At 37.4% G+C, this 21694-nt stretch overlaps 1 protein-coding gene across 9 annotated transcripts in view; it reads left to right on the top strand.

Annotated features, from left to right (window-relative positions):
* The window catches only part of MTMR1 (myotubularin related protein 1), a 40479-nt gene extending 18785 nt beyond the window's left edge, over window positions 1-21694 (top strand). For all 9 annotated transcript variants that reach the window (XM_068957572.1, XM_068957570.1, XM_068957567.1 and 6 more), the window contains 4 exons: window positions 1190-1282; window positions 6288-6401; window positions 7771-7947; window positions 20439-21694. In XM_068957572.1, the coding sequence (XP_068813673.1) occupies window positions 1190-1282; window positions 6288-6401; window positions 7771-7947; window positions 20439-20603 (549 nt within the window). In that variant the 3' untranslated portion in view covers window positions 20604-21694. The remainder of the gene's footprint in view (window positions 1-1189; window positions 1283-6287; window positions 6402-7770; window positions 7948-20438) is intronic.

Here is a 21694-nt window from a genome sequence, read left to right as displayed (position 1 = left end):
GTGTGACTAAAATAAAATACGTAAGAATGAAGCCGTTCAAACCAAATAATACAAAAATGATGTGACTTTTTAATGAGGAAAAGGGATTGTAGCACATGCCTTCATCTTTAACCATCCTATGAATGGAAGAGCAAGGAAAACAATTGAGGTGTCCAGCAGGTAAAAATCGCTGGAGCCATGACTGTGATTCGAGGTCACAGTGTTTATTTAAACCATGGGCTAGTGGGGCGTTAGGACATAAATTACTCTGATACTTTGGGGGCTCTGACTCTAAGGCGGTTTAGGTGAAACGGCATGTTGTTATGGCTGGTGGATATGGAAGAACCATTGTTCCAGTACAGTCTTAGTAAATACCTTGCAGTTTTGCCTGTTGGCAGAAATAAACGGCTGTGCACTGAAAGTTGGGAAGAGGGAGCTAGGTAGCAGTTCTTCAGAGAAGTGTTGGAACGTTCACGGGCTTCATCAGCTGTGTCATCTGTGGCAATTAAAGGACGACAAAGTGATCTTTGAATACATAAAGAGAAAAGGAACTATGCCTTCTCCATGTCTGCAGTGACCGGGATGAAAAGCTGTATGTCTAAATAACGAAAACAGAAATTCAAGATATACGCAAAGGAAAAATTTTCCAATGGTAACAATAGAAAAGCAGTAGATTAAGTTGCTAATTATCCTTAAAGATATTCAGTGATAGAGACTATACCACTTCCCCAAACAGCTGTCTGTCAGAAATGATAGAGTTTTCCTCATGAGTATCTTCTTGAGGTTCCTGACAGTCACCATTTTTCTCTGCTTCTATGATATGCCCAGTTCACGTCATTTCCTTCCTGATGGATGAGAGAATGTGCTAATGAAAATGATGAATGATATAATCTATTCCAAAATACGATTATATTTGGAATTTTTAAATTAACATGTGCGTTTGAAGGTCCAATGGGCCATTCACATAAGGAAAAAAATAAAAACAGTTGTTCAGACCAATGGGGACAGCTTTGTGGACTGATTGTCTTTCCAGCATATGTGAATATTGGGATGCATTTTTAGTTGGTGGAAAAATACAGGTTAGCGTTACGGAAGGTATGCTTGTTATGCTCATCTTTGAGAACGCGTTTGAGAGTTACTGAGCTTTAAGGTGATGGGTTGGTACTGTAAACACACAGAACTGAAATGAAAACCTTGTTCTGACTTTCAGCGAGTAGGACATGGAGACGATGACCATGCTGATGCAGACCGATCTCCCATCTTCCTTCAGTTCATTGACTGCGTTTGGCAAATGACCAAGCAGGTAAGGGTCCAAAGATTATATTTCTTTGAAGTCTTAGTCTTTATCTTGGAAATGCAATTCATTTATGAGAATACATTTCTTTGCAGAGCAGTAGGCATGTTTGAATAAAGCTGTTTGTGCTGTGACTGCACAGTGTGCGTGCTATAGGGAAACTTTTTGCTCAAAGTGAGGTACAAGGAGCTAGAGTAGAAGTATTAACTGGAGACCAAAACACCAGGAACGCTTTGTGTTTAAAATACACTTTCAAAGGATCCTCTGATAAGTAAATGAGGATTATTGATAAGATAAATGATTTGCCTTGCCTTTTCCCTGATGGTGTAAGTGTTCATACGGATTTGTATTGTCCTCCAGTGACAGCAAAAATCTAGGCTGATTGTGAATTGAGGGTTCTTCTCTGTGTGTCTCAAATATGAAATCTAAGTTGATGCTGGCATTGTGTATGCATACAGGAGGGTGTTTCTAATATACAAACCTATTCTCAGATGGTTTTCTAATTTCCACCACTGTTTTTGCCTCTGCATCAGGGGAGATCTTTGAAATTGGTGATATTTAAGGTGTCAAAATACTGAAATTCTCAAAATGTTCACTGCTATTCTAAATTACAGGTATGCTTTAATCTTAATTTTCTTCTTGTTGGTACCTCCATAAGCATAAACTAAATATTTAAACATGCTTTCATATTGCTGTTCTTTAATGGGGTTACTGAAATAGAGTGTTCGCATGAAGACTTTATTTCCAAGTAATTTAGAAGTGCTTGACTCCTTTTATTTTATATTTTATTTTTTTATTTTTTTCCCTTTCCTCCTTGAAAGCTAATAAAGATCTGTGCTATTATGGTAAGACCTGTCATATGAAAGTCTGTGTACTATGCGATTTGATTTGAGGAAAGGAAGGTAAAGGTGTGCAATCTCATATGATGCTAGCACTCCCAGATCCCTTCCCTCAATCTTCCTGTTCTGCATGTGGTGCTTATAAGCTTACTCACGTTGTAGTTTCCAAATCTTACATTTGAAACAGTCGTCTTCTGTGTTTTCTGAAAGCTCCCTGTTACAATGCTGGACCATTGTCCAGGGTCCCTTGAAAACTTTCTCCTTCTGTGTGTCTATATTTCAGCATTAAGATGCTGTTGAATATGGCTGGAGAAAATAAATGAAAAATGTTGTCCCTCTCTCAAAGGAATGCTAATAACAATAGCAAAGAGAAGCAGTTTTAAGCACCTGGTAGAAACAAAAGTTCTCCAGGGAGATCCCTAATTGAGAGCAGCCTCTTCTATTTTTGTGATCTCCCTTGCTGCCTCCTATTTCTTCCTATAAACAGTTTAGTTCTCTCTAGTATAAAGAAAATAGGGGAGGGGAGGCTGTGGAACATTTTGCCAGTACCACATCTGTTTGAAACCTGGATTCAGAAACTGTTCTGAAATTCATGAACAGCAGTGGCATTGAAAAATCATTAATGTTACAGCAGGAAAAATTGAAACATCATTCTTAGAGAGTTCTTGCCCACTTATTTTTCTTTTTTAGCTGACTTCAACACCTAGAGAATATATATGAAGACTGTGATTACCTTAACATGGACTTGGAAAGAACAGGGTTCTATTTTATCCCTATGTATAACAGTGCTCGTAAAACAGTGCTTCTTTCGTGCTTTAGAATCTATGGTAAACGTATGTGAAAAGGGTGGGGGGGCTAAAAGCAAGCCCATTTTCTTTTTCACGTTCTGAGGATTACATTCTTAAAACATTTGACTTATTGGGAAGTTGGAGATTCTCTCACTATATCAAGATACAAATTTCTGGATGGCTTCAGACGATGAAACGAGATCCTTGACAGCCGTATGTTTTTCTGTGTTTTTTCCAGTCTCGGAGACGCACAAAATACAGTAATAGAGAACTTGAGAGAAGCATATTGATAGCAAAATTTAATTTAAAAATGTGGTCGTTTCCCCTCTCTGTTTATAAATTCTGATTATTTTGAATAGTCGATCTCCAATTGGAAAGCTCACACGTGATCTGAAGTATTTCAAGGAGATGAAATACTGATGCCCTGTTAAAAATGAAACACAACTGTAAAATTTGCTTGTAATATTACAGTTCAAGTAATATCTTCCTACCTTTGATACACAGTACCTACATCTGAGTAAGGTATGTTTAAAATAGGTAGAAATTTGCATCTCGGTTTTTACCGGATAATCATCTGTTGCTGGAAATGCATTGTTCATTAGTTTCAGTAAAGAACGCTGTTGTAATATCTAGCGTTCAGTGAAGTTAATTCAGTCCAGTTGAACAATCATAAGAATTATTCAACAGGTGTTGCAACTACAGTAAATGTTACTGTAGTGCAGAATGAGTTTATTAATCAGACAATTGAGAAGTAAGTTTGTTTTACATGCCTCTGAATCAGATGTCTCTTGGCATTGTCAAAGAAACGAGAGAATTTTCCTGTTAAATACTCCCTTTACCAAAAAAACACCCAAATCCAGCAGCATCAGGTGAGCGATTTTAATGACCCGTGTGTTCCCTCGCAATTAGTGGATTTGACAAAAAGGGAATTTTCATGTGGGGAATTTTTCCACCTGAATCTTCAAACAGACGCTAATGGGCTTGGAACTACAGAGGAAAGAATTTTTAGGTCAGTGATTTTTCAGCAGCAGTAATAGAAGCTTTACAGTCTTGATACATCAGCTCCAACAGTACAGCTCTTGTATCCAAAGACGGAGTTTCAATACAGTGCTATCACTTATTAATAAATTAGTCAGAGCGTAACCACTGATGTATGGAAGTTTGAATATGCTTCACTGGATTGGAATAGCTGCCATGTTGCCGTCCGCCTGATGAGTATGGACCCATCACAGTGCAGAACCCTGATGTGACAAGGCTCATTAAGTGCTTTCAGTTAAAGAGAGTCCCTTTAGGAGAGGCTTTGTCTTCAATGTTATTCCCAAATAGCGCTTCGGACCTTTGCAGATTATTTTTGTTTTCTGTATCTGGTTGCTGCATTGGGTTGGAAGGAGGAGACTAAGGTCTGAGACCCACTGGATTTTCTCCTGCCTTCTTTTGCAGAGCTGCTTATCAGATTGTGTTTATATATACATCTTTTAAATCATAGCTGTGGTGTTAACACGGGCGTATTGTAATTGAGTTTTAGCCTGATTAACTTTAGGAAAAGTAAGTGCTGTTAGTGAACGTAACTGAAAAAGAGAATTTGGTCTTAAAAGAGTTCCTACGTGTTTTAAGAAAACAAATAGGTGGGTAAAGAAACACAGACTGGTGGTTTGAGAGAGAAGCCCCAGTGTGAGCTCACCGTATACTATTGGACACTGCATAATCCACAGGAGAGTGACAAGAAGGAAGGCTTCATCCGTTCTGTGAGCAGTGATACTGATGATTTCCATATTAAAAATTTTCAGTTGAAAGTATAAATATCTTAGCTTTAGAAGCCTTGGAAGGAGGATATTTTTACAATGCTTAATTTCGGTCAATCTTCTAATAAAAGAACATTTCTTGAAACGTAGATCCTTCTGGTTTTAATAAAAGCACAACCACTGTGCTATTCAACTCCTTACTTTCAGCATGAATAAACGTTGCTGTTCATAAATCATAGATGACAGTGAAAACGGCTTTCTGGATCTGCTAGTTCCTCCCAAGTCCCAATGGCTGGTTTATTCCTCCTAGCCGTACTTGTGTGGGGGAGGTTGTTTGTTTGTTTGTTTGTTTTTTAATTTAATGTAGCCCTTGAGTCACTGGAAGCCGGGGTGTGGAATATTCTTCTGCTGTGGATACCAGAACCCAGTCTGCTGCTTTCTTCATACCTGAAATACGGACCTGAGATTTCTGCATACAGGAGGAAATTGTTCTTTATGAATCTGAAACACCTCGTTTTAGACTTCTGCAAAGATTTACTCATTCATTTAGGAATGAACAAAATTTATTTCATTTGTCCTTAAAATCTCTATCTTAAAACACTCACCCTCAGGGGAGTGAGAGAAATGCTACTTTTAAAGTTTTCCTTTAGTCATCTTAAATTGTTTTTTCTCTTGCGTGGTTTTCTTTCCATCTCTGTGTTTGAGACTGTTGTCATGCTGAGTGCGGTTATTTTGCCCTGTCAAGCAGTTGTCATCTGTAGTCCTATCATAATATTTGATTAAAGAAGAATCTTTTCCATCTGAATAGATAGTAGCCCATGCAGTTTATATTTATTTCTTCCTTTATGATTTTTGATGCACTATATATTGAATATACATCTTGAAATTTTTGTGTTTTCAAATTTTCTACCTTTTTTCTGAAAGTATCAGGTAACCTCTGCTTATGAATAACATACCTAATGGTGATTAGTGGATTAACAGTTTTTTCATTTCAGATGTATAGGATTTACTTTCTAATATTAAAAAGAGGAGGGATTAGAGGATTATTGTACATAGCTGTTGGTAAACTGAAGGGATGAAATGGAGAAAAATAGCCTTATTTGGATAGAAAGTGAAATAAACATTTTAAGTTTGTTAAGCACACTGTATGTACAGTAGTCTTTATTATGCAATTCATTACATGATAGAATAGGAAACAAAGCTCTTAAATGTTATCTTTTTCTTTCCTCCAAATGATTCGTTGTCCTGTAACGAGACAAATAAAACATGTATTAAGGACAATGTTTTTGTTGAGTTACAACAGGATATTGTCAGGTAGGGCTCATTATAATGAACTGCTTTGTGTAAAGTGTGTAACTTTGTGTAAAGTTTTACTTTAGCTAATGATTCCATGCCTGTATTTTAGTGTAGTTACATAATGAACATAAGGTTTGTATCTGAGGAATGTTCTGAAGGAAATATATAGGTGAAATGTATTAATGCAGTGGGAATTACTGCAATTGCTGAGTTTTCCTGAAAATAGTCGCTAAAGAAAAAAAAAACGTTATCAACTGGATCTTTTGGTTATTTCTTATGTCTGAGTTTATTCCTTATTCCACTACTTCAAGTGAAGTTTAAAATAACTTTACCAAATTCCTTATTTCAGTTTCCTTCAGCATTTGAATTCAATGAATTATTTTTGATCACCATTCTGGATCACCTTTATAGTTGTCTCTTCGGGACTTTCTTATGCAACTGTGAAAAAGAGAGGGTGAAAGAGGTAAATAATTATTGTCATTCACATTCTTAATTTGTTGTTTTTATATGGAAGTGCTTAGAATACAAGACCAAAGAACCTTTAAGCTGCTCTTTGGATACGTTTGTCACATAGACTTAAAAAAACCGACCTGGACGTTAAATTGTCATGGTATGAGAAATATGTGCTGAATACCCTATTACGAAATGAGATGCCACTCATTTTTGTTTAATTATTATGTATATTTTTTTCTAGTTTTACAAAATCCTATTTCATATATTTGTAGCCAACATAGAGACTTTGAATAGGTGTTATCAAGTGATATTAATGTTATATTTGCTGTTCCCGGAGGAATTCCCATGGATGAATTTGCAGGTCACTTTAGGACATAATTTGATGGAACTTGTTGAAGACTAAGGGGAAATTTAAAATAGGTAAATGAATGAAGTTAGGACTCTGTGAAATACTTTGCATTTGCAAAATTGAGTTTAAAAAAAAAGTTTTATGTTAAGACTCCAAGTGTGCTTTTACTTACTTTTGGCTTGTTTTTTTTAATACTTCGTATTTGCGTTAAAGCAAGCAACTATTCCGTGGTATATCTAGCTTTATTATTTTTGTGGTTTGTGTTACTGCTTCTGTAGGCAAAAATTGCATGCGCGTACCACAAGATGGAGCTGAGTAACGCATTCAGAGTAGATGCATGGTTTTAGACAGTTTTCTTTCATGAATGGTCAGATGCAATTCTCAATAAAGAAATGCAATTTAAGACACAGCGGTGGTAGAAGCACGTGCTTTACAACACTGAGGAGCGTAAAATTGCAAAATGAATCTGATTTAAGTTCAGATTTAAAACTTAGATCCAGGCATGTTTATGGTGATTAGATTTTATATAATGTAAGTTTCAGAAGCGCAAGTAAAGCTAAAATCAGCATTTTAAAGTATAATATCTAGATTTGTAGGAGTAAAGAGTGCGTGTGGTAGAACAGAATAATTTTCCACAGATGCTGTTTTGGATCTTCCAAACTGCATAGTCTCTTACTCTCCTATATTCTGATTTTCTTTTCAAAGCCAATTTAATTTGAAATCTTTTTGATTTGGTCAGTGTGTGACCATAGATTTCAGTGACTGCAGGCCTTCTTTTGCTCAACAAGACCTTGTGTCTGAAAATAATATGCTTGAATCTCCTTTCTCGGTTAGCTTTGAGAAGGAACAAGAGTTAAGTTTTGCTAAAGTTTTAAGGCTGTTTAATGACCAGCTATTGGAAGTGTTTTCAGAGTACTTGCTGTTCTGTAGTAGGTAAGGTAACCTTCATAGAGGAATTTACTGATAGGTAGTTATTGTCCTCCTGTTTTAAGATTTTGCAGTCCTTAAGTATTTTCTTTTACTTAATCAGGAGGTAAGCACAAAGACTGTGTCGCTGTGGTCCTATGTAAACAGTCAACTAGATGAATTCACAAATCCTTTCTACGTAAACTATGAAAACCATGTCCTGTATCCTGTTGCCAGTCTGAACCATTTGGAACTATGGGTGAACTACTACGTCAGATGGAACCCAAGAATGCGGCCTCAGGTAGGAGCTTTCACTTGACTTTTATGTTTTAGGGTAAAGTGCACAGAATGACTATTTTCTCTAATGTTGAATACAGTATTTCATTTTAAAAATATTCTTATCTGTGTTAAATATTTCATCTCACGAGGGGGGAAGTGATTGTCTAAAACAAGACATGGGATGTGGTAAAGCTTGGTAAAACAATGTTTTCAGTAAGTTCACCAGTGGAAGAGGAGACTTACAGTATTACTTTATTGGGTTGTGAAAGGTGGCAGATTAACAGGCTTTGTTATTAGAAAAATATTTGTATGACCCAGGCAGAGGGAATTACCAGTTTTTCCTGTATTGCCTCTTGTACAGCATAGCTTTGTCTTTGTTCGTTAAGTTTTTGCCATTTACCAACAGTGATGTAAAGTATAGCGACAATTTTTGAAGGAATTGGACTACTTGCCAGCTCATTTTGTAGACTCTCTTAATTTATCATCTTATAGGTAGTTGTTTTCAGCTGACCTTTTTGTTTTCAAGCTGGCATGCTAGAGATTAAGCACTCCTTATATATGTTCCTTGATTCATCCAGTATTTGTTCTTATAAGTAATGCCTGCTATTCAGATAAATCTCTGAATCTCGTCATGCAAATATTCCATATGCTCTCATGCTTGGAAGTCGGAAGAAAGAATATTCAGTTTGTGTCACAACTGTAATATATCTGAGGGTGCTGCACAGTCTCTTTATTAAGTTACCGTTCCAAGGTATCCCCAAGCGTATTATGATAAATTACCTGTATTAAGTGACTGCTTGAAAGCTGCTTTCATCTTCTAGCAGTTAGAAAGAGATGCGAGTTTCAAATTTATTAGACACCCACAGGTTGGAGGCTGTTGTAAAAGATGATGTTCCTAGGTAAGTTTCAAGGGCCGTACACTGGTAGAAATCCAGGCATCTGAGAAATCTCTTTTAAGGTACTGGAAGAGTTTGGATTGCTTGCTTTCTCACTGGGATGTTTCCTTTAAACTTCTGTCTGTTTTCTCGTTTGTTTGGTGGATGTAGTCCTATGACTGCTAGATGTTTATCATACGTGTAAACTTGAAATAAAGTGTATTTTAACTTTTGTGGTTTTTCAAGTAAAATTGTCAGCTGCTTTTTAGCAAAATGTCATCTTTCTTTAGCCTGTTTTCTGAACATCATTTACATATATATTTTAGTATAATTGGCATGCAACAGCGTCAGTTTATTATTTGTATTTAGTTAAGATCTGTAGGCCCTGAAAGTGAGCAGGCTTATTGTGCTAGGTGCTCTGTAAATATACATGAAAGCCAGTCCCTGTCCAAAAGAGACTGAGGGGTGGGAAGAGGTGACATAATGAGAAAATATCATAACCCTCATATAGTTAGAGGCAAGCTTTGCCCTCTGCCTCTCTGTCCCCTTTTGGAGAGTGCTCTACATATTCTCACACGTGTGAATCACTGATCTTCATTGGTCTTTAAGAACAGGTCCCTCAGAACAGCAAAACCACATAATCGTTGTCATTTCTACACCTAAAACTGTTAGTAAAAGGTAATAAAATCTGATGATCCTAATAATTGCTCTCGCTCTACTACCACCTTTTCGAAGAACAAATATAACTGTTTAGACTTCTCAGTTCTAGTGCATTAACTTAACTTTGGCTCGTGAACGTGCATCATGCCTTTTTCTCTTGTTTCTGGCCCGAATTTTATGTCATGACAAATATTTGGAAATTTCATATTTACTTGGATAAATTTGTTGAGGAAGTTATAGTTGTTGCTTGTAGAACTGTATTCTTTGATGTAATTAGGAACCTCAAACTCATGTAGATAAGTAAACAACAGTGTACGTAATCACAATTTACAAGGTTTACTTTCTTCTGGTTTTGAACTGTCTAGTTTCAGACCCTATTAGCCCATTCCGTAACATTCAGATCCATTCAGTAACAGTAAAAAAGACCATCACCATTGGGACACCCAGCAGGCCTTCACTTATTTTCATGTGAAAAGATTTCTTAAACAATCAGTGGAGATCGTTTCGGGGGGGCGGGGGGGAGAGACATCTCTGCCTACTGATAAAAGGCGGTTTGATTGAATAACTTTTAATGTGTTTCTTTTGTTTTTTAACTGGAATAACAGAAAATGAAATATTTAACATTAATAAAGAGGCCTCCAAGGAATAGCAGTTCAAGGCAACTTCATGCTGTTTTATCAGCTACAAAAAAATTTCTTTAGGAAACTGGAAAACGTTTGTAGTTTTTTCAGCAGCTCACCGGAAAGGAGAAATGATTAATACATGAATTTAAGGGAAGGTAAAGGAATAGCTTTTTAATATAACCAGAATAGATGTTTGATACCCTTTCTCAACTAACTTTATGTTATGCGAGAGGAAACTCACAAAAGCAAAAGGGCAGTGTTTGATTTCAGGCAATATTTTAGATTTTGTATTTTTAGCTTTATTAGTGAGTGAGGCTTGAATTTTTGAATGACCTGAGAGAAGTTAACTATCCTACTTTATTCACTTTTCTACTGGAACTGGGTGTACATCACCTTTATTTTTCTGTTTAAAAACTGCAGTATGAATGCTAACTGGATATGAGTATTTATTTTTGCTTTGTTTTACTCTTTAATTATCTTAGTGCCATTAGACAGTAACAGTAAAATAAGGTCTGATCATATGCTGCATCAGTGTATCAGGACATATAGAATTTAGTTTTTTAATGTTCTGTAAAGACAAGTCTGCTTATAATGATATATATTTACATTTGTCAGCATTTTGGAGAAGGCTGAATTGGTGCATTTGATGGTATTTATTTGCATCAAGATTCCCATTTTAGGGTTATGACTGTATTGCGGTAGATCCTTTCCAATTAGGTGACACACAGCACCCTTCCAGAGGGTGCAAAGCTCAAGTGTCTGAGAAGTGGACAACTCTAGCTTAAATGGGGACATCTCTTGTGGTTTCTCTTCTTGCTGAATTGTGCTTCAACAAGGTCGTTTTAATTCTCAAGTGAAATAAATGTTCCTTGTTTTTAGTTCGGAAATGTTACATCATTATTGACTTCTTGTCCCAAACAAGCTAGATAGGTTTTAGTCCTGTCCTATTTGAATTCATTGACTAGCAAGAGATTTTTCGGGTTTGTCCTTTCCTTGGGTTGGAGAAATGTGTATTTGCATGTGACTTGTGGAAGACAAGCTCTTTCATTCAGATACTCTGTGCTCTGTGCCTACCTGCTACTGAATTTACAAAGAGTTTACTAGCCTGGAATGGATAAAATAATGTGATGCTTTCCATTTTGTTTTCAGTTGCGACCATATATTTCTCTTTCCTTTCTTATGTAATCATTCCACCCTCTTCTTTGCACTGGTCTGAGAAGTTCTGTCTGCCAGATGTCTGTTAGTTGTCTGCTTGGGCTCTTTTGGAAGGTGGGGAGAATGCAACAAATGACATTCCTGAGTATGACCTCTGCTGGAGCAGTATTTTTGAACTGGAGTGCTCTACTCATGCTCTGCATATATAACTGATAAAGGGTCTGATCCTTTCAGTTCCAGCAGCATCTGGCTGTGTGAGAGTGAAAGAAAGAATTTTAGTCACAAAATTTGCATAGTTTCTCATTGTCTAGTAAGATATCTTTTGTTGGTTTTATGCCTCCTGAAAAGGATGTTTTTGGAGTGGAGAGCTTTAATTTCATTTTGTTTTTATTTTTCTGTCTCTGCTAGTTCTTCTTCAAGTTGTTCTCCTGGAAATTTGCCCACTACTAGAGAAAATATCATAGGAGCCCTTATGTATTTCATAATACAAGGAGTTTTACAATTTTTTTTTTTTTTAATAAACTCTCATCCAGAATACAAGAGTAACACTGTTTCTAACACAGAAATGCAGTTCAGATAGTGGAATGGGATTGTCCGCTACAGGCGGTCTTCAGGGCTTCCAGGAGCAGCCAGGGAAAGTCTGTTCATAGGTTAACAGCTAGCTTAAAGAAAAAAAGAAAAGGGTAGGAATAAATAGCTAGTTGTTCAGTATACAAAGAAATGATCTGGAAAGGGTTCTAAAAGGTTATAATGATTACTATGGGTTTTTTGTTTTTGTTGTTCTTAAGATTTGTGTGCAGAATTGCAGAAGGATATGAAGTATTGAGTGGTGGAGTGCAAAATGTCAGCTGAACTTCAGTGTCAACCAAATGCAAAATACTGCATTTTTAAAAGAACAGATAAGATGCTAAGGATCACTGGAAAAGTAACTGAGAATAAACCAGAGCCTATAATTACTGATATACTTTATTCTGCACATAACAGAGTATGACTTACTATCTGATCCATGGGGTGTCTGTAATATACCTGCCTTTAGTCAAGTTGTCCCGTATTTCCCTCTCTGAGCGTGTTGGCATTGGTTGTAATATTTTCAGAGTTAATACATTTGATGTAATACTGTTGTGTGGCCAGACTAAGGGATTGTATGGCTCTTGAAATTTTGGGCATTATGTGGCCATGAGCCATGGTCTCGAGTCCCCCCCCCCCCCCCGATATATCAGATGTCTAAATACCAATCTAAATGAACGGTGAGCTTTAACAATTAATGGCGTTAGCTTGTAATACATGCGGCGTTTCCTGAGCCTGTAAATCTGTAGTTGTTTGCAAAATCTGTGTTCCAGTTCCCACAGAGTAGGATTCATAATTTCTATTTACAAGTCTTTGTTTTTTCCAGAGAGCCTTTGGGATTTTGGTTGGTCTCTCAGGAGCATACCTCTAAATAAATGAAGAGGTATTGGTTATTATAGAAAATTGCTGTTTTCATAATTTAAGATTGACTTCTTCTATACTATTAACTCTGTTTTAGAAGCAACTCTGTCAGACTTCCAGCTCTTTATAAAGAGGAAAAAAAAGCTCAAGTGAAAGATACTGCTGTCTTTGCAATGCAGAGTAGATTTAAAAAAAAATGACAGTCTTAAGTCAAGCAGTGAATTTAAAATAATCATTTTCCTCTGCAGCCTTTCTTCTCTATTGCTAAAACAGGTAAAGCATACCCGTTGAACAAGATGAAATGCACTCCCTGTTGAACAATTTTCATGTCAATGACTGTCCTTGAGCTAGTACAGTAATACACAGTAGATATCCATCCAATTAAGAATTGGCAGTACTGTGAGCCGCTATTACAATTTCTTTTATACTTATCCTTGTGTTAGTATCGCAACCCACAGAGTGTGTATCCTTGTGTTGATATCACAATTTATATGGATAAATTTTATTATCCAAAAGCACTTCGGGATCCTGAGGGATTACTTGGGTAGGAAAACCTGAAAGTCAGTATTGAAAGTGAACTCTAGTAGCTCTATGAAGAGGAAGGTTTGAATCTTTTAGGAAGTGGAGCTGTCTTATGTCTAGATAGCTTTTTGTATGTGCTGTAGTCTGTGTGTTGTATAGTATAACTGTAGTTTGTGTGTGTGTAGAAAGAGAAGAAAAAAACACGCAAAACATTTCTCTTTCCCCAAGTCTTCACCCCCCAGGAATAATTTATGAAGACTGTGAAGTGGTTTCTTCTGCTAGTTACGGTGTATTCAGGACACTAGGTTCTGCTTTTGCCCGTGGATAGTTCAGTTAAAAAATGGTTTCATCTCAATGGTATTTTAAGCAATAAGAAATATTTCTTTAGTAGCGTTCTAAGGATTTTTCAGTTCACTATAGCCAGTAGGTGCCTCATATCTTAAATGTAGGAGAAGTAAGTATTTGATTTTGAATGGAAGGGACAATAAAGCTAGCTAAAAATGGATGGGTTTTTATTTTCCACCTTAACTGGTTAATATTGCTGGTTAATATATGTCATATAGTATATATTGGAGGGAACCTGCAATTGGTTCTCTCTGAATGAAGATGGATCCTTGGCTCGCTCACTCTGGCATTGTGTTACTGGGTTTTGTAGGGTTTTTTTTCTGTTTCTTTGTTTTTCCAAATAGTGCAAGTACTGCAAGCAGTGGGAGAATTATATTCGCTCTTACAGGGGAAAGAGATTGGTCACGCATGAGGACTCTGACGGAGAGAAGCAAGTAAGGGCAACTGGCAATTTCATAGATAAGGAAGGGAAGGGAGAAGAAACAGTAGCAGGGAAGAGATGTAAGAGTTAGAAGGTAGATATATGGGTTAACAGACTGTGTGAGGGGGATCATGTCCTAAGCTTAAGCATGGCTTGATGTAGAATAGCCAGACTGGGTGCTTGAGGAGTGTTGGAAAGTGGGGAAAAATGTGAATTATTGGAAAGCAAGGAAAAACCAAGTACTTGGCCAAATACAATCTTTCTGATATGGTTTATTTATTACAAAAGAAAAGATGGTAACCCAGTGAGAAAGGGATAATGGAATAAAATTAGGAAATTGAGTGGATAGAGTCCACCAAACTTAGCGGGAGCTTAAAGTACTGAAAACTTGCTAGAGTCATGGACAAGTGGAATAAGTCTAGAAGGCATATTACTAAGCAATAACAGTAAGGCTATTGCCCCAGACAGATGAAAGGAGTGGGTGCGCAGAGTTCGAGCAGGTGGCTCGGAAAGGTTAAATGTCAGGGAGGAGAACAACAGTCTCGTGGTAAAGAGCGCTGTTCCTAGTCCTGAGGCAATATTACGGTAGCAATTAAAAGAAAAAAAAACACCCTCCCCCAAAAGTCTCCTCAAAATGTAGGAGCTAAATTCTTCACCAGCTTTTAGAGAGCCACCTTTCTGGTTAATGCCTGGAGCAATGTCATGCTTTGCAAGGATCCAGGCCCTTACCTTTCCTTATCCAGGCCCTGCTTCTTAGTGCTGCTAGCAGACTCCTCAGTCAAATCCCTGCTTGGACTGTGTTTCTAGCTATATTAGGTCAGCTTTGTTTTAGATTTATCAACTTCTAATGTATTTTTAGTAAGTTTTATGTTATTAGAGACCTGCTTTTATATCTTATAAAACGAAAGTTTTTTTTTTTTTTTAAATCGGGCTATAATCCATCAAAATCTGTTAAAATATATTAACCTTTATCTTTCCATTTTACTTTTTACTAAAATATTTTGAGAAATAATGGAGAGGAATTTGATTGGTTTACAGCACTTGGAGGTGGTAGTTAACTATTGAGATAGTAGTTTAAATAACATGTTAAAAACATCTTCCAGACCTAATGAAAAATAACTTAATCAGTTTTGGAATTATAGTAGAACAATAACACATTTTGGTGAAACTGTTAGCATAGATAGGAACCCTAACAAATAACTAAATGCCCTTTTGGGTTACTTTTCATCTGTGTAGTCCCCTCTTGTGTACCAGAAATAGCTATTTTCTTTCTCCTGGAGTACAGAACAGAAAAGATTGGAAGCTGGCTCTAGTGGCCCGGTGTTGCCTAGCAGCATGACTCAGGTGATACCCTGCGAGGCTGGTATTACGCAGGAAAGGATGCCTGCCCTTCTCAAACTCCAGCCTCTGGACAATGGAGTGCAGCAGCAAAGACCAGTTGAATGTGGCTGGATGGCGGGTCCTGAGTCATCTTTTGAGCTTCTGCTCCCTAATTTGAGAGGCAGGATGACGGAGCAGAAAACAGTACATCTGCTGTCAGACTCCATCAGATTCATCTCAGTCAAATCAATTATATGATTTCCTAACAAGACTGTAATAACGGTTTGCCACGGAGATACTATTTGTGCTGTGTAGGGTTAAGGTGATTACCAGACCTTTTAATAAATGATCTTTTCTAGACTTTGTATTCCTTATAAAAATGTGTTATTCTTTCAGTCCATTTTATCCTAAACAGGGACAAAGTAAAGAGAATTTAGTTCACAGCAAGCCATTACAGGTATTATTGTGAAGATTATTGGACCCATTCTGAAGAAGGCTTTATTTGAGAGGGGAATCACACACTGAAATACAGGGGTGTGAAGTGATGAAATTGTAGACAGTTGTCTGTAGGCATGTGCACAGGATGGTATGAGAAACACTAGGTCTTCAGAAAATGCAGATGTGAAGAAAGGGTTTCTAATTTTCGTCATCCTCTTACTCCTGCTCTCCTAGAAGATAATGGGAAGCTCCATAAATCTCATTTTAATTGGCTCTCTTAACTGTTTCATTTCAAAAAATTACATGTGACTTGAGATTGAGGCTTTATTCTGTTTTTTTCCCCCTTTTTCTTCTAGCACTATTATTTATCTTTTCATTCTTTCATGTTTGAAGTTGCTGCTTTTCTCAAAAAAGGGGAATTACAGTGTAAGAATTTTAAGATATATATGGGGAAAAATGCAGCTCCTCGTGGCATGCTGCTTTTCATTTTTTTTAGAAGAACTGACATAATATTTGTATATATTTCAGCTGTCTATATCAGCTTTGTCTCATACCGCAAGTATATGATACTTACATTACTAATAAACAGAGATATTTTTAGCTGTTCAAAAATATTCTAAAAGTGCTAAAGATTTTTCTAGATTGAATATGAAGTTAATTCAGGACAGTAAAGAATGTATCTGAAGTTTAGTGTGTGAAATCTGTTTTTGGAATTTCATTGTTTTATACCGTTGTTTATCCACACGATGCCCTATGTGTGCACGTGCTGCTATGTTAAATGCCAAGCAACAAAGAATCTTTTCCTTTGAAAAACTTAACCTTAGAAAATCGTTCATGTTTACGCCACTATATAAAATGGCATCGTGATATTTATGTAGAGCTGTTTTGCAGTGTTTACGTCTAGCACAGACTTTCTATAGATGACCATTTTCTTCCATTATATATAAAAGCCTGTCTTCCCTTGCTTACAACTTTGCCATACTTTAGGGATTTATGTTGAGTCACCAAGTGCGTGCATCTGAATTGCTTTTGTAAAACTTTATCCATAGACTGAGATGCTTATGGGTATAAGACTAAGAAAAATGTTTTCCCATATCAAAATGGTGGTATTATCGATTTCTTTTTGTTGGGGAGGGAGATGCTTGTTGCTTTTCTTTAGTATCCCGTCTCTAGGGCAGACTTGAAATCTTAGTGAGAGAGATTGCCTTTCAGAAATGTGCCTGTACACATCCTGGAAGAAATTCATCCAATTTGGAGGTTGGAACAACCTCAGTGAATTCTTAAGCAACAAGGGTAAATGGAGTTAGAATGGGAGAGCGGGATCTGATACGGAGTCTGAGAGAGCTGTGACTAGGAACAGGAACTAGGAGTGAATAATACTCCAAGTGGTGCAGGTCTCTGCTTTCAGTTCAACCTTTGGAATGTAATCTGGCGAGATAATTCCTTTTAAGTTTCACACAGACTGTAGTAACAGCCTAATTGAAGTTGCAAGTTAAGCACTTGAAAATTAGGAAATGGCAGAAATCCGTTTGTCTCCTGATATGGTTGCAATGTATTACTAAATCCTAGTAGTGCATTGTTTTTTGCAGAGCCCATCTTACTCATTTTATGAGGTGGCTTTTCTGGGGGTGATCTAGATCGAGTCCTGAAGAATGCTGTTGTCTGTAGAATCTAAACCTCATTTCATGCCAGATTTTGAAGCAGTAGGCTGAAGGGGGCAAGATTGCAGGAAAAGAAAGGATTGTCCCGCGGGTAAGAGAGCAGAGTGCTGCTCTAGAGGAACGGACTTTCTCCCTGCCTTTGCCACAAGATTCCACCATTATAAGGCGGTCAGTCACTCTGTGTGTGCTCCTTATTTAGTGGTGTCCTGCTTGATATCCAGGAGGCTGAAGTGCAGAATTCTTAAGCTCTCTCTTGAAACAGTTTGAGATCCAAGGTATCCAAAATTAGGAGGTGCTTGCTTCAGTTCCCTGTCTGTGACAGTGGAGTCTTAAGGCTTCTGCACCTTATTAGGGTGCTGCAGAAATAAATGTGTTTCTTAACATAAGATGACAGTATAGAACATCCATTGATTTTTATTTTAATTTATAAAATAAGTATGTTATTTATTTTTCAATCTTAATGTTTTATGACACAAATATAGACCCTCTTCGTAAATGTAATTATTGTTACTTAGTTCACTTATTTTAGGGTGATTCTATTATTGGAGACACAGAAGCATTGGAAGAACAGCACTTGCGTCAAAATTTTGAACATGTGATTTCCTGAATTCGGTTCTGGGGGAATGCAGGAGTGCATCCACTCTCTTCCTTCTTTAAGCACTGTACGTGGCGTGCCGGTTCTGCAGCAGCTTTTGTGCAGTAGTGGATTCCCCAAAAGCCAGTTGTATGGTGCTGCTTTTCACGAGTGTTTCAGTAGCGTGCAGTGGAACACACTGGATAATATATTGTTGAAAGGTGTCTAAGAAAAATTGGCCTGTTATGCTGAATGATGATTAAGCTGTTCAGAAATCAGGTGTACAAATCTCCTGTGACCCAGGGCTTGCGTGACTAATGATACCAATGGCTAAATCATTCTGTTATAGACCTTAGTGTTCCAGGAAAACGTCTTCATAAAGAACAACTCTGCAGTGGGAGTGTAGGAGCAGGGGATCTTTACTTGCAGAAAGGGGGGATGAGGGGGTGGGAACAGTGCTAATTCCCGAAGAAAATCTGGGTCTTCACTGACCTTTGATTTCTCCATAGTATGTTTTACAGCATCTTGGAGAAACTTTGTCACTGAGCTCAGTTGTGATATGTTCTTAGGTGTATGTATTTTCTATAGACCCCCCTCTGGAAAATGAGATTAGCTTTTCTGTAGGAGGTGGTTTGTGTTTGATTATTGGAGGAGGCTGTTGTCTTTAGCCTCTTGGCCTCACTTATTTAAAAAAACAACAACAACAACAAAAAAACCTTGTCTGGTGCATACTGAATAAGATTGCAAGAAGAGAAAGGATTTATTCCAGGGTAAAGGCAGGACTCCAGGGTCATTGAGAACATAGTGGTGTGCAGTGATAGTTCTTCTAAAGACATAAAGTTTGCTTTCAAAAGTGCCATAGTTGGCGTGCTGGATGAATTGCTGATTCCCAGGGTACTGGAGGCAGAGCTTTGTGAATGGACTGAAGTTTCTGTTCATGGGCTAAACCACAAAACTAGAAAAAAATGCAAGGTCAAAAAATGTTTCACTTCACCTAAATAAACCAGTGCTATTTTATTCTTTCAAGTTAAGATTCAGGTAAATTTAAAAACAAAATGGGATTTTTCTATTTCAGAAACACAAGTGTTAGATTTTGAAAATATCAAAATCAGATACATGGATTTTCATGAACTTTCTTTAAAAAGTCTGAATTCACAGAAAGTTAAATTGTGACTCATTCGTGCATTGATGGCAAGAAGAAACACTTTCTGTTTCTTGGTATCTTCACCATATAGCACCATGAAAGAATTTCAAGCTTGGATGTGCAGGCCAGCCCTGTAATCACTTTTGAGCGGTAGGAAGCGACGATGTAGTTCTCTCGAGCCTGGCATTCCAGAGGTGTCGAGTATAAATGACTTAGTGTCTAGCAACCCTTAGGTTTCCCATTTCTTTGTTTTGCCTTGATTGTGTTGCCAGCCCGTTAAATCCCTTGCTCATCTCGCTCTTTCCAAAAGCTGTGAACAACTCAGAATTTGAAGAATAAAGTAACTTAAAAGCAATTGACGGTCAAACTCTTTTGGCCATTCTCTGGCATTTGGAAGGCGAGCTTGTCTGAGATAACAGATCCAGCTGCAAGAAACAACAGGAGTTGGGTCTTCCTTTGGCCTGATACATTTGAACACTCCAGGCAAGAGTGAAAAACGCGCTATAGAACTCCGGTAAAGTCCCTTGGCCAAAGGCAGTGGTATGTTTCAAGCCACTCACTGAAGCAGAGGCAGAAACCTGTAGGATCCACTTCTGTGAAAGACTACTCGGAGCGTGTGTCTGGGTGGTCCTCACAAGCACAATACGCTTGGCTGCTACACTTTCCTCACTGACTCCAAGCTGGAAGAGGTCAGAGTCTTGGAAAGGTGCCTGGTGAGAAATGTATCAACATGCTCCATACAGATGTAACGCTGTTGGAGTGAACAAAATCTCCTCACTGTTCATTGGTGGTTCTCTAGGCTACTGCGTTAAGAAGGAAGTCAAATAGGGATTGCACTACCAGATCTGACCATAAGCTCTGTAATTGTATTTCTACCATTTGCCTAGACAGGCGTTCCTCAGACTAAATCCATAGAGATTAAACTGGATGATGTTATCCTTTTCATTGTCCTGACCAAAACTCTGAATGCCAGGTCTGTAAACTCTACTCTTTTTACATAGCAAATTCTATTCCAACAGGCGTGGGGGAAAATTCCTAGGGAGGACGTTTTAAATTCAACTGAAAGCGGTATTGATAGCAAGAGATAGCAGTGCATTTATTGGAATAATTTGGTATCCCATCAAGTTAATTTGCACACAATCTTTTGAATAGGTTTTCTACCAACTGTGCTGTTAGAAAGTGTGCTGAAATTTCAGATGGCTAAAGAAATGTTCTTCCTGAATATTGATATAATGAAATTCATAGGTGTTGGACTTCTTGTGTTTCTGAAGAAAACAATGGAAGTGTTACTTAGGAGCATAACTCATTATTATGGTTAAAGTAGCCTTTTCTTTCTTCTTCCGACAGGTTCCTATTCATCAGAATCTGAAAGAACTACTTGCCATCAGGACCGAACTTCAGAAGAAGGTTGAAGATTTGCAGCGGGAAGCTGCTACCCGATCCATTTCCTCCTCCTCTGATAGAGGTTCTTCTCCCTCCCATTCAGCCACACCAGTGCACACCTCTGTGTGATGTGTAACAAAAGCCGTGTAAAAAATGTGTCAGGCAATATGGAGAGGAGGGTGGAATGTTTTTCCCATCCCACAAGAACTGTGACTTAAAATTGCAATGATCTACATGCCTTACTGTGTCTGGTATTATCATGATGAGGCCAAAAAGAGCTTCAGTTAATGTGATATATTTTCTTGCTGGCAGTTCCCACGTGTGTTTTGACTAGCTCAGGCACCGATTGTGAAATTAACTTTTGTTTTGAGCAACTAACAATTTAATCATCCTAAAAAGGAATCAATCTGTCAGGCAGACAGAAAATTCCTCTCATGCTATCTAGGGTACCATGCCTGGTTGAGAGACTGGGATGAAATGTCACGTGGTGCTTACACGTAAGCAGAACACCGAACGTCCTTCTAAATGGGAGCTCTTTGTTTCACTCAGTACTTTTTTTTTGACTAGCGCCAATTGTTTGGGGTTTTTTTTAGGTAATTGATGCACTTGGAAATTGATTTTAAATTAAATGTTTTCCAGTTAAGTCAGGTTTACCTTTTGACTAAGTAAGCCATTAAAAGTAGATGAAGTTAAAACTGGATTTGTCAACTACACCACACTTACTTGTATGATGTAATATATTTGGTAAAGCATGAATTTTAGGATTTTTTTAATGCCTTTTATACAAGTTTAAATAAAATCTTTTGACTATTTAGCTTATTGTTCTGTTTCAGCCTCCTGAGTGAGCAGTAAACTTAATCATTGCAAGGTCTTGTACAAAGTAAAACTTGTTTTCTAGCGAATGGTAATATTTTGGGTTGGAATGTCACCCAGCTGTGTACATTGTATAGTCTGTATAGCTGCACATTTTGCTAAGTGTGTTTTGTTTTAAAGTGTACACATAAAATGCAGTGCTTTGTCCCTTTATGTACATGTGTATGTGATGCTAAACATATGCATACTTCCATGTTTTTAAGCTGTAAGTTCAGAAAATGGTTCCTGCCTATCCAAACTCTTTCAAAGACCTTAACTTGTAATGACTTTGTTTGACAAAGTTTTTAAATAACATGTTCTTAATTGGTTTCCTTGAAATAAAGCTTGAGGGCTTTTTGTTTTGTAAA

Source organism: Struthio camelus, chromosome 11 (assembly GCF_040807025.1).
Source record: "Struthio camelus isolate bStrCam1 chromosome 11, bStrCam1.hap1, whole genome shotgun sequence".
Lineage (NCBI taxonomy): Eukaryota > Metazoa > Chordata > Aves > Struthioniformes > Struthionidae > Struthio > Struthio camelus.
Note: the sequence above shows the minus strand (reverse complement) of the source record. Positions and strands in the feature narration are given on the sequence as shown.